Source organism: Syngnathus acus, chromosome 21, assembly GCF_901709675.1.
Source record: "Syngnathus acus chromosome 21, fSynAcu1.2, whole genome shotgun sequence".
In the NCBI taxonomy this organism is placed as follows: Eukaryota; Metazoa; Chordata; class Actinopteri; order Syngnathiformes; family Syngnathidae; genus Syngnathus; species Syngnathus acus.
Genome location: NC_051105.1, coordinates 3,618,809 through 3,630,851, shown reverse-complemented (window position 1 = coordinate 3,630,851; position 12,043 = coordinate 3,618,809). Strand labels below are relative to the sequence as shown.

General features: G+C 41.5%; 1 protein-coding gene across 14 annotated transcripts in view; it reads right to left on the bottom strand.

Annotated features, from left to right (window-relative positions):
- The window catches only part of mycbp2 (MYC binding protein 2), a 52,637-nt gene extending 41,943 nt beyond the window's left edge, over window positions 1-10,694 (bottom strand). For 12 of the 14 annotated variants that reach the window (XM_037240015.1, XM_037240019.1, XM_037240027.1 and 9 more), the window contains exons 1-6: window positions 10,014-10,694; window positions 7,733-7,808; window positions 3,498-3,713; window positions 3,087-3,240; window positions 2,620-2,816; window positions 629-871 (exon numbers count right to left, since the gene is read on the bottom strand). In XM_037240015.1, the coding sequence (XP_037095910.1) occupies window positions 629-871; window positions 2,620-2,816; window positions 3,087-3,240; window positions 3,498-3,713; window positions 7,733-7,808; window positions 10,014-10,288 (1,161 nt within the window). In that variant the 5' untranslated portion in view covers window positions 10,289-10,694. The remainder of the gene's footprint in view (window positions 1-628; window positions 872-2,619; window positions 2,817-3,086; window positions 3,241-3,497; window positions 3,714-7,732; window positions 7,809-10,013) is intronic. The other 2 variants (XM_037240016.1, XM_037240030.1) reach the window with 1 other exon arrangement.
- Between the last annotated feature and the right edge of the window lie 1,349 nt (window positions 10,695-12,043).

Below are 12,043 nucleotides of genomic sequence, written 5' to 3'. Positions count from 1 at the left end.
AGAAAAAGATGAATAAATTATACATCAGTTAAAAAAAGACCACACACTGGCCAGCAATTAATGTTTTTTTAAAAGGGAATAACTATATTTGAATTTCAGACAATTTTAATAAAGGCATATGAAATTTTCCATACACACACTACATATACGTATATACACATACTACACACACACATATACATCCTGTATTTTCCGGACTATAAGGCGCACCTAAAATTTTCTCAAAAGCCGACAGTGCGCCTTACAGTCCGGTGCGCCTTATATATGGACCAAATTCCTAAATTTAAACTGGCCCGAAGCATTGTGTCATGAAATCAATCATAAGTGGCCCGCTGAAGACTATGAATCATGAATCAAAAAGACTATGGATCATTATTTTGTGATTATAAAGTAATTTGTTGCGTTGAAAGTTGAAATAAAAAAGATAAAATGGAGAATGATTTGATTTGGATTAAAAATCTGACATGATGCATTAATGGTGCGCCTTATATAAGGACAAAGTTTTAAAATGGGCCCTTCATTGAAGGTGCGCCTTATAGTCCGGTGCGCCTTATAGTCCGGAAAATACGGTACATATTTATTTTATTGATTTATTTTAACTGCGGAATTAATTTTCAGTGTCACGTACTCTGACAGTGCCGCTGTACCCCGAGCCCACTTTATAAAGTCCGTCCTTGCAGAGCAGGTAGAGAAAGGAGCCGTCAGTCTGGAGGAGACAGCGCTCATCCTCGTCGATGGTCACGCCTTTCAGCACCCATTTGTTCATCAATGCCGCACGTTTAATGCCGTTCCCAAACCAGTCCTGGATTTGGATCTTTCCCACCAAAACGGCCTGCACGCTCCTCTGCAGGGCGTTCAATATGGTGGGCACCTAGGGGAATCACATGTGTAAGTAAAGCTTAAAGAAGACACTACATTGGCTCTTTTACAGACGTTATGGGGAGTTATTATGGGAAGCAAATGACGCTTCTGGCGCTGCTGATGACTCGTTTAAATAGTATTACGACCTGCAGTGTGAGTTTTCCCTCATCTCATTGAGCTCAACATCTCATTACCGTGGCGGTTATATCACACACAAACACAAACGTGCAGTGCGCAGAGGCACACACTTCTCGCCAGCCTGCCTCTGTGATGACTCAGTCTTGTCAGAAAAATAGAAAAAAAAAAAAGAAGCAGGAAAAACACTGCTTGTAGTCTGTAAACTGCAAACTGTCACTTTATAGTGTAAATCTACACAATCTAATTGGGGGGGGATCTGTCTTGAATATATTAACGCTCAATATTGATTGATGTCATCAGACTCTATCAACTGCAGCAAAGGCATTTTAAATTAAACACAAATTTAACATGAATCTTAAAATTGAGTTTGTGTTCTACTTGGTGCCAATCTAATAATTAAATCAGCAGATTTAAAAAAAAATATATTTTTTAAACATTGAACATTAGAACATCAGGAGTAAAGCCAGTGAGAGTGAATACCGCAGATAGTGGCTGGGGGGGGGGAGGGGGGTTTATTTATTCAACTGCAGATGGAAGACGTCATTAGGAATCCATCCACCTATTTTCTTGAGTGCTGGCCAATCACAGCTAAGCCAGGGGTACAACCTGGACTGGCCTCGTGTCAATTGCAGGCTACAACCATTCCCACTCACACCTACAGACAATTTACAGTCTTCAGTGATGCATGTATTTAGAATGTGGGAGGAAGCCAGACAGAGGGACAGCTACTATCGAAGGCAATAAAGGGAAAGAAAACGAGGACCGGTGACTTGGCAGAACAGAAAAAGTCATCGGGAAGGGTAAACTAATTAGTGGAGGGGACTGCAAGACGCCTGGCATTTTGCCAAACTTAATTTGGACTGTCCACATTGCTTAAATTAAATGCATGAAGGAGGCGCACTGTCTCCCGTAAAATAACTTGTAAACGAACCTACACTTCCTCACTGCTTCTGGTGAACGAAATGCATGTTTCCAAACAACAGCAGTACCTTGAAATACGAGTGATGCAATTTTAGAATATTGAGAAAGAAGCCACCCTGAAGCTGATTGTTTTGCTTTGACTTGTGAGCACAAACTTGAAATACAAGTGCTGTCTGGTGGTAGTGAACTCAATCCATCTAACTTCAGACGTTTGTCAAAATTTTAATAAGTCATCAAAAAACAGGCTACAAGCTGTTTATGTCACTCCCAGTGCTTTACTGACAAAGATAATTCACATTGTGTATTTAAAACAACCATATTGCTTTGCCTCTGGAGAGTCTGATCATCTTCATGCTAACAATGTGAAAACCTATTGATGTGCTAACGGTTAGCATCAATGGTCATTAGAGGTAATGGATACTTAAATACAAATGGTGAGGCAACACATGTAGACATAATATAAAAATATATGAAAAATGACTAATACTACAGCAATCTCACTGAGTCACTAACAGCAGTCGTCGTACTAGTCGTAGTAGTAGAAATACTGTGCTTCTTCATTTGTGTCTGCTTGTATTATACGAACCATCGACCATGGCGGGCACACCAGAAGGACCAGCACAATGAATTGGATTGCAGCATTTCATCATGAAGCACAAACTGATTGACATTATATTTACTAACATATTAGTAAGTCACCTGTATCGTCTGACAAGCGTGGCTGCCATTGTTGGTGAGGATGGCGGAGACGGCCTGCAGAATCTTGCCGGTGTCCCCCCAGGATACCACCAGGCTGAAGAGGCAAGCGCAGGACAGGGCAGTGATAGCCTGTCCCGTCGGGTCATTGGGGCCCGTGCTTCGGACCGTGGTCTCCAGCAGCAGCTGGAAAAGGGACTCTGAGGAATAACATGTATTCAATTATTATTAGAAATGAAGGAGCAGAAAAATCTTAATCGATTCACTCTATTGAATCATTGAAACATAAGATGAAGTCCAATCACAAAATGTGGTTTAAAAAAAGTACAAGACAGAATTTATAGATACACCTTAGGTGCCCCAGTGGCATACAGTTACAGCACAAGGTCGATACACACACTTTGTATCAATACAAAACAGACTTTTTTCCTCAAACATCAATGAGAGCGATTTGGGTGCACACTCCTCACCCAGCACGTCGGGAGGCTCAGTCTGGAAGCCCTCAGGCTGTTGCCCCTGCAGCATGTCCAACAAGGCCTGTAGACTGCGCAGGCATAGCGAGGGGTGCGAGAAGCGCGTCTCCTTTATCAGCTCAAAGACCCCACACAGGCCGATGCCGATGATCTATGGACACAGAGAAATCTGAACTGAAGACCTGACCTAGTTAGAATGTGCATTCTTAAATTTTGAATTAACTTTCAGGCCAAACTAAAAAGACCTATCAGAATATTAAAAGACTTTTACTTAATCCATTAGATCATCATTCCATGTAGGAAATATCCTCTGGTCGTATACTTTTCAAATCACTGTTACGAGTTTGTATAATCTTCCATTTGCAAACTTAGAGCAATCAATAAAGACTGCTCATTTGAGATCCTTACCTTGGGCAGCTTGACGGCTGGCTCCCGGTACTCCTCCTCCTCCTCACTGTCCGAGTCTCCGCTTTGCACCGAACTCCTGGAGGCCAGGGCCAAGGAGGCCTCCCTCTGCTGCCATTCCAGCACGCAGTGGCGCACGTTGCAGTAAACGTTGAATGCGGACGGGTTGCTGTGCAGCTTGATGTCGGGCACGCAGAGGGTGCCATCAAAACTCTCCGTCTGTGGGAGCCAAAGTGACAAAAGAGAATTGTTGGCATTTGTTGGCAATGGTTGTTCTGCACAAAGGATAAAGAATATATGCCTGCAAAATGTGTTTGTGGAGCTTAAAGTGCTTTGCTTAAAGTGTAACAACAACAACACCACATATGCTGGTGAGCCAAAGGGATTTTGTTCCTACGTTGACATTAAATACGCAACAGTTTGAACAACAGCCTCTTTCATGAAAAATAGGTTCTAATTATATCTGCCGAAAGGCCACAGTTTTTGCGAAATTAAATGACTTGACCTGCCACCATAATTGAGACGGTCATTAAAGCTTGCACTCACAAGTCAAAGCATTTGGCTAATAGATGGCTCATACCTCACAAAACCGGTCACTGGTCATCATGTCAAGGCACCACAGTATTTTTTTTATTATTTGGATTAATTTATAAGAAGAATGAGTTTTTAACTAAGAGGGATTCACTGGTGATTTTATTTGTATACACGTTGTACATGCAGTTTGCAATTGGACATTTAATGGAGGCAGCACTTGATGTGTCTGGGGAGTGTAAAAATTCCCCCCAAAAATGTTGATTTGGAAGACATTTGAAGCAGCAGGGTGTAACAGAAGCGGCATGAGGTACATCTAAGAGTGTCCATCAAATAATAATCAGGATGAGTTCGCTAAACGTTTGGCTTTCTCCATTGAGGCAGCATTTTTAGCCCCGACCCCGAGAGAAGAGGAGGTTCAATGATCGATCGCCACTGCCTCTTATTGCCCATCACAGGAGGTGATGTCATCTGTTTCGGAGGAGGAGGAAGGAGCAGGGGGTTGGGACGAGGTCATTCATACTGAGCTCAAAGCAACAGGGAAGATATTAGCTCCATTGAGCAGGGAGTCTGCTGCTCTCTTGCCTGTAGCCTTTAGTGTACATTTAAAGAGGAGAAGGCATGTAATACAAACCCCATGCTGAAAATGGGACTTTGTATAATAGAAGAGAAATTTTGAAAGCAGCGGATGTTTGTCCATCATTTTTGGGATGCTGGTCAACGACATTTTCCACAGGAAATAGTCCATTCCAGGGCCAAACGGTCATCTCATAAAATCTTCATTAAGAGTACGCAACGTTTAAGTAACATTCCAGTATGTAACATTGTTAACTGTCACACACAGTTAAGAGGCTCATGTTAAAAACAATAAAAGATGCGGAATTGAGGATGAAATACAATTGTGATTTGTCTCGTAGATGCACAGATTCTTATTTATTTATTTATTTTATTTTATTCTATTTTTTTATTGTTCTTAATATGCTCAAGTGCTAAAAATGTTCACCGAAAACAAGTGACCAACCTTGAGTTCGACAAACAACTCACAACTTCTCAATTCAGGCTCTACAATGCTATGTTGAGGTTGGTTAGTGTCGTAGTAGTAGATATCGAACAAAATAAAACACAAACATTTTTTGAAGTTTGTTGTGGGGCTCTTGTAGGCTGACAGTACATGACTTTGCTTTTGTTATCAGTGAACATAGAATAAATGTGAGGTCATGAGTATCAGGCCTCTTTTGACTGTGAATCAGGTGCTGTTTCCTCCATTGTTTCTGCCAAGCTTCATGTGAACGAAAACGAAAGATACAACTACAGTCCAAGAATCCTGACTGACTGCCAGAACATTCCGTCAAGTTCAGTCAGAAAGATTCTGTAGAAAACAAACCTCTGATGAAACTGAACGGGTGACTTCCGAGCAACAAAGAGACAGATTTTTTTTTTTTTTTTAGTTTCTCTTCATTGTAGCTTTTCACCTATTGCATGTTGATCTCAATTGTATCCTAAATGACATACTGGACTTCAACGCATTTCCCAAAATATTTTGGTCAGATTTGTACCTCATGCTTGTGATATTCAAATGTATTAGATTTCAAATTTTCTTCAGTTCACTGAGGATATTCGGTTGAATCATTTGCAATTAACGTTTAATTTTAGCCGCATCTTGAGAAAGACATGTGTCCAAACACATGACACCACCGGGAACAGCAACGATCACATGGCAACACTGTCATTTGCTTTAAGTAAAAAAACAAAAGTCTCTTCGCTTTTTTTCTTTCTTTCCATCTTTGAAAGACATTTTAGTTTAGGTTCTTAACTGTGGCTGGTTGTCACTATCTTTCACTATACCTACCCCGACACATGTTGACTGTATCTGCTCAGTCCTCCTGTGACAATTCCATGAAAACACATTCAGTCTTGGGGGATCTAATTAATCAAAGACTCACTTTTCAAAATGTGAAATGTTTTCCAGTTATTTGAGCAGCTCTTGTTGACAGAGTTTACACTACAATTGTGCCATTGAAGCCACTTTTGTATTTATAGACACTTTTTTTTCACAATTAATATAATGTTGCAGATGTAATCCAGCCTGCAGTGCTAAATTGTATATAATAAATAATAAAGTGTTTCTTTTAACGTGATCTATTCATCACCAGAAGTCTGATTAGACAATGTATATATCACACATCTTCAAATAATTCAAAATGCATATTAAGTAGACGCCTCGCTCAGTTGGCCATTGAAAGATGAGGAGGTGTATGAGGAGGATGTTATTGGGATTAACTTGGAATCAGTTATGATGCTTTTGGCACTAGCAGGCGAAGAAAATGGGAGTACAAGTGCACTTTTGCTTAACTGTGTGAATATTGTAAGAATCAAGCATTCAAACAAATGTTATTCTTTGAATAAAACAATGCTTGGTATCTAGATATTCAAACTAGCTCAACAAATGACAATGACTTATTAAAACAAGCCCAACATTGCCAAAAATGTCAAAATATTGAACTTTTGCCACAATACCCTGGTGGCAATCGTGGCCATCCCACTCTTTAAATCGCTTTAATATCATTTTGACAACTTGGGGGTCTCAACATCATCATCGTTTTAAAGTCCGCTTTCCAGGCGCCGCTGGGTTGGACTGGGTTCTCGATATGGCCGTCTCTAGCCATACTGAGAATTTTCTCAACAATCCTGACAATTGACCAATTTATGTGCATGCGTGTACCTTTGTGCAATAATGGATTTTAGCAGACCCAACATCCCCCAGAAATGTTTCAAATTGCCTATAAATGCTACAAGATAGTGGCAAAGCATTTTCTTTTGTAGACAAGTTTATGACTTGACTGATTGAAGCTCCTCGTCTAACTTCATAGCTTATTGGCCTAAAGATGCCCCAAAATATGATGGCTCTAAAACAATACTCGATCATATTAGACATGGCTTAAGGTCAAAGTGTGCACAAGCAAAGAGGCTGACAAAATGCCTGAGGAGAACTGCCGTGACAATGGCAGTGAAAGCTCCCAGTCAGGCCGAGGTTACTCACCGAACAGACAAATCCAACATGACTGCCTGTACACTATCCACAATTTAATGCCTGCATGCCCATTTCTACTCTAACCCCATTCTTTGAGGAAACAGTGTGGAAACAAAGCGGATGCCCAAGATAAAAAAAAAAAAAAGTGGATGCAGCACATCATACTGTGTTCGTGTGGCACATGGAAACAGCACCAAACAAATTAAAAAAAAAAAAGTTTGACCCTTTAACCGATTGTTTCTATTTCCAATCATTCCCAGCAACCCAGAAGTCAACGAGATTGCGTTTGACCTTGAGGAAAATAAACAGAGCACACAAAACCTGTTCAGTCTGCAAAGTGAGGCAGGAAATCGCCCCCCATCCTCCTCAAGTACAGACAAGGTGTCCCCTTTCGATGGAAGAGTTGGAGCCAGGCAACTGTTGCCGTGGCGATGCGGAACACATCAGGTCGCTTGGCAACAGGCCGTCGCTAACATGGATGAGCCACCCAAGCCACCCCCTTCTGCAGTGTGTTTCGTATTGTGCCTCTTGGCACTCCCCTGGCAGCGTTTGTGGATGACATGGAGTCTGGCGCCAAACATGATTTTTATCAGTAGGATTCCACTTGATTATGGCAATTATAAGGATTTGTTTGTGCATACATATTGACGACATATTGTTCAATTGACATGAATACCTTTGTCCTCGATTTGACTTTGGACTTCACCTTTTGTCGCCTTTTCAGCTTCTTCTTGTTCAAGGCTTTCTTTCCCCTGAAAGAAAGAAATCATCTGTCATAAGAATTATCCATCAAGCAGTGATGGGGAACCTACAAGACAGGAGGACCATATATGGCCTGTGAGCGCATTTGATCCGACCCACCGTGCAATTCTAAAAACAAGTATTAGAATCTCAGAGTAAAAAATAAAAATAAAAACATCAACCCCACCAATTCATAATTGTCTAACATGTGTATTTTTTTCCACACATTTACTCTGGCCTGTAGAAGATTTTACAAAACTGAAATGGGCCCGGACAAAATATATTCACTGAAGCATGAGTGTAAAAATAAAAAACCCTTTCAAATGGCGTTACGCATATAAAAAGCCAGGATGAAATTATGCTGATGCTTTGTAGTGCCACCGCCAGTGACGATAATGTTTTGTGCTTTAATGGCAGCAAAAAAGAACATTAACAGTAAAATCATGGTCTTGGAAACATACGGTATGCATATCATCTTTGTAGTTGACAACAATGATGATTTTCGCTATTTAAAAAGACATAAATCAACCCAAAACATCAGCAATAGTCTTTTAGAATTCTCGCCACACTGCATCTTCCATATTTTGACAAATACTGGTACTCAATAAATTTGCATTGCTCTGGTGCTTTTTTTTTTAAAGCAGTTTGATGTCCGCAATGCTATTTATTAGATATCAAGTAACATTACAATAAGTTTTCCTTTAGGGAAGGGGGAGGTGTCAAATAATTGATTAATTTACGATTCATTTTCCCCAGAGGCGACCATGGAGTTACAGTCAATAACACAAATCCCTGGTCTCAAGTAAATGAAAATACTGGTGGCTATGGGACAAAAAATGATTTCACTTTCTGATTGAGTCATACCCTTCCACCGTTCCAAGTCTTAATTCATATCTTAGGCAAGTTGCTTGTGCCTTGCTCAATGAAAACGTGAACTTGAAACCATGACCGACTTATTGATAAAGATCATGCATATCGACACTTTTCCTCCAGCACAGCTATTTAGAGGGGAGGACAACAGTAAAGGAACACCTCCTATGATTAGAAGGTGACTCTAAATAGAGGGTGGGACCAAATTTAAATTTGGGTATACACCGACAATATATTTTGATAATATTATTACAGTACATTTACAAGTTTTTCCTACTTTCTTCCCTTTTCGCCCTACTTCGCTAACCGTCCAACACTGCTATAGATAGAATATAGTTTTTGTTCTTGACTTCAAATATTTTGCCATTATTCATGGTGCCGGTAAAATAATTTTGTGGTGAAGAAAAGTCTCATTGAAAACTGACATTCATGACATCAACAAGAGCAGAGTGAGGGAGGATGCTGCAATGACCCAGCTCCTCCAACCTGACTGACAATAAGTGACGTAACTCTATTACCCGCTTAGGCAAGAAAACTGCCACTTGAGATCTAACCCCCTAACAAAGATAAAGAAATAAAAACACACAGACGGATTATCGTGTCACTCTCATTACTGTGAGTCTCCTTAAAAAAAATATTTACAAGGAGATTCTAACACTCCCATGTTTGTTGACGTCCAGCTAGCTGGCAGGCTAACTAGCTAGCGATCGAAATAGTGACGCCGTTGGGCCTAAACACACACGTATGGCCACGACTCGAGTAACAATGTACATCCTGGACAGTTCCTGGTATAATTATTCACTTTTAGTCTGTTTACGTTGTGGTGGTAACGTCGATTAGGGTATAAATGTGTAAAATTCTTTCATGACAGCTGAGCTTATAGCTGCATAGCTTGGGCTTTAATATGAACCAAAGGTGCGTTCCATTTAAATCGTCCACTCGGCGTTAGTTAAATGACAAGTGTTGTGATGTACAGCTAAAAGATCCATCAACCAAACGAGCCTTCTTTTGCGGATATTGGACGAAGCTAACAAGAGCTACACAGGGATCCTAGAGGCTAAGGAAGTCCCTGGACCAAATGCTACCATCGCAAGCTGACCCCACCGGGAGTGCCCCCACCCCTTCACAAAACAGCGCATCCCTTGGGATTCTTTTTTAGATTTATTTTAGAGGCTAATACGACAGCAACATGAACAATAAAAACTAGGCCGCGAGACATGAATGACATTTCGTTCGGGATATTCGTGTGGAGCCGGGGATATGAAGTTGAGCTAAGGTTAGCTTCAAGCTAGCCCGGCGAATGACAAGCCAGCCTCAACCATGAACAGCCAAATAGCCCCACTCACCTTCCTGGATTTATCCCTTGCTCTTTATCGTTGATGGCAGTCGTGTAAATCCTCCGGTATCTTTCCGCCAGGGCTCTCCCTGACAGTAAAAGCTGATACCGAGTCCGACAGTCAGACTGGGCTCCGGTTGTCGGACAGGGACCCATGCCCGGCCCAATTGTGGAGAGATCGGCTCCTAGTCCGTAAATGACCCGGACTCCCAGCCCTATCGACGGCGACGAAGAGGGCAGAATCCCCCCACAGGCGGCGGCCGCTGCCGCAGCGGCACACATCATCGTTTAGGAGCACAATGCATAAATGAATCACGCAAAAGAAAAAGCAGCTAAATCACGCCCGGCCATCGGGTACAATCTACGTATTGTTAAATCCAATCCGCGCTTATAATGTGGCCTTTTTAACGTTGCGGAAAATGGCACAAATTGTATCCTGGTTCGGCGCTTGTTATCAGGGCTATTTCAGCGACCGAGGTCCTCCTCCTTCCCTCCTCCTTCTCTTCCTCCTCCGCGTCTCTTCCACGAGCTACAAGAACATTCCCTGTAAAATGTCAAAAATATCAAGAGCATTCGTTGTGTTGGGTTTTCGTTGCCATTTGTCCCTCGGAAATGCGGTGACCCCCGAGCGGCTGCACCCTCAGACGGTCTGCCATCTTAGCTCCATCATCCCTCCCCTCCCCTGCACTGTGTGCTGCGTCGCTTCGCCCGCAAGCCGCCAGAACACTTTCATTATTGGGATTATTATTAGCCTTCAGGAACATTATCACCATCCATTGGCATTTTAACTACGTAGCATGCTTGCGGATAAACGATAATGACTACTTTGGAGCATTTTGAAATAAGACTCCTCTGTTTTACGCCTATGGTTGGTATTTTAATTGCAAGCTGGTTTATCGTCTGTCTACTTTGGAAAATAGACAAAAATAGACCTTTTTTGGTGTTTATCACAGCTAGACCTTTTTTCCTGGGGGGTTGTGGGAGGCAAGGCTATCTCAGAGGGCCTTTAAAATAATGTTCTTTTATTCGTCTGATGTTTTTTTTTTTAAACTAAACAACCAAATATTCTAAAGAAAACACTGATAAACATTCGTTGTATGTTCTTTACAGAGAACGGGAGGGAAATGTGGGATAAAATATCCCAGAAAAATTGGAAAATACCCTGGCACTTGGTTGGTACAACCGTCCAAGCATATTTTGGGAAAGTAGTACTGTGCCTCTGCCCCCAGCTCCACCAATGGTTATTAATGGAATATAAACCACAATGTGGAGTTTACTCAAATACCTGTCATTTGTATCAGATGTGAGGCGGCACAGTGGTGCACTGGTTGGCATGTCCAGCTCACAGTTCAAAAGTGCAGGGTTCACTTCATCTTCAGTTCAGGGGACACCCTGAACTGGTCGCCAGTCAGTCCACACATAGAGGAACAACCATTCATGTTCACAATCACACCTACGACCAATTTGGAGTGTTGAATCGGCCTACCGTACATGTTCTTGACACACAGGCACGAGAAGAACATGCAAACTCCACACAGGAAGGCTGTAGCCGGAATTGAATGCTGCACCTCTGAACTTTGAGGCGGACATGCTAACCAGTGCAGCACCGTGCTGCCTGTGAATTTATTGTGAATGGTCAAAATAAACAAGTTTAAAAGCGTAAATGTACATATGTAATTAGCAATTCATTTGATTGAATTGTGGGTAATTATGATTCAAATAAATAAAGTAAATGTAATGAAAATTAAATACTATTGGGGTTTATTTGCATACCTTGTGTACAAATCCTGTGGCCTGGCCTAATTGTCCATTTTATGAATCCAATGTGGCCCGCTTGAGGAAAAGCTTTGTTGCAGGTACACATTTAGTACGTGGTCCATCTGCCCATTATCTGTAGTAGTTGAGCTGAAGCCTATCCCTGCTGACTATGGTGTCAGAGATGGAGCTTGCATGTTCTCACCATACTTGCGTTAAGTGTTCTCCAGGCACTCTGACTTTCCAATTCCAAAAAGGTGTATGTTGGGTTAATTGAATACTCTT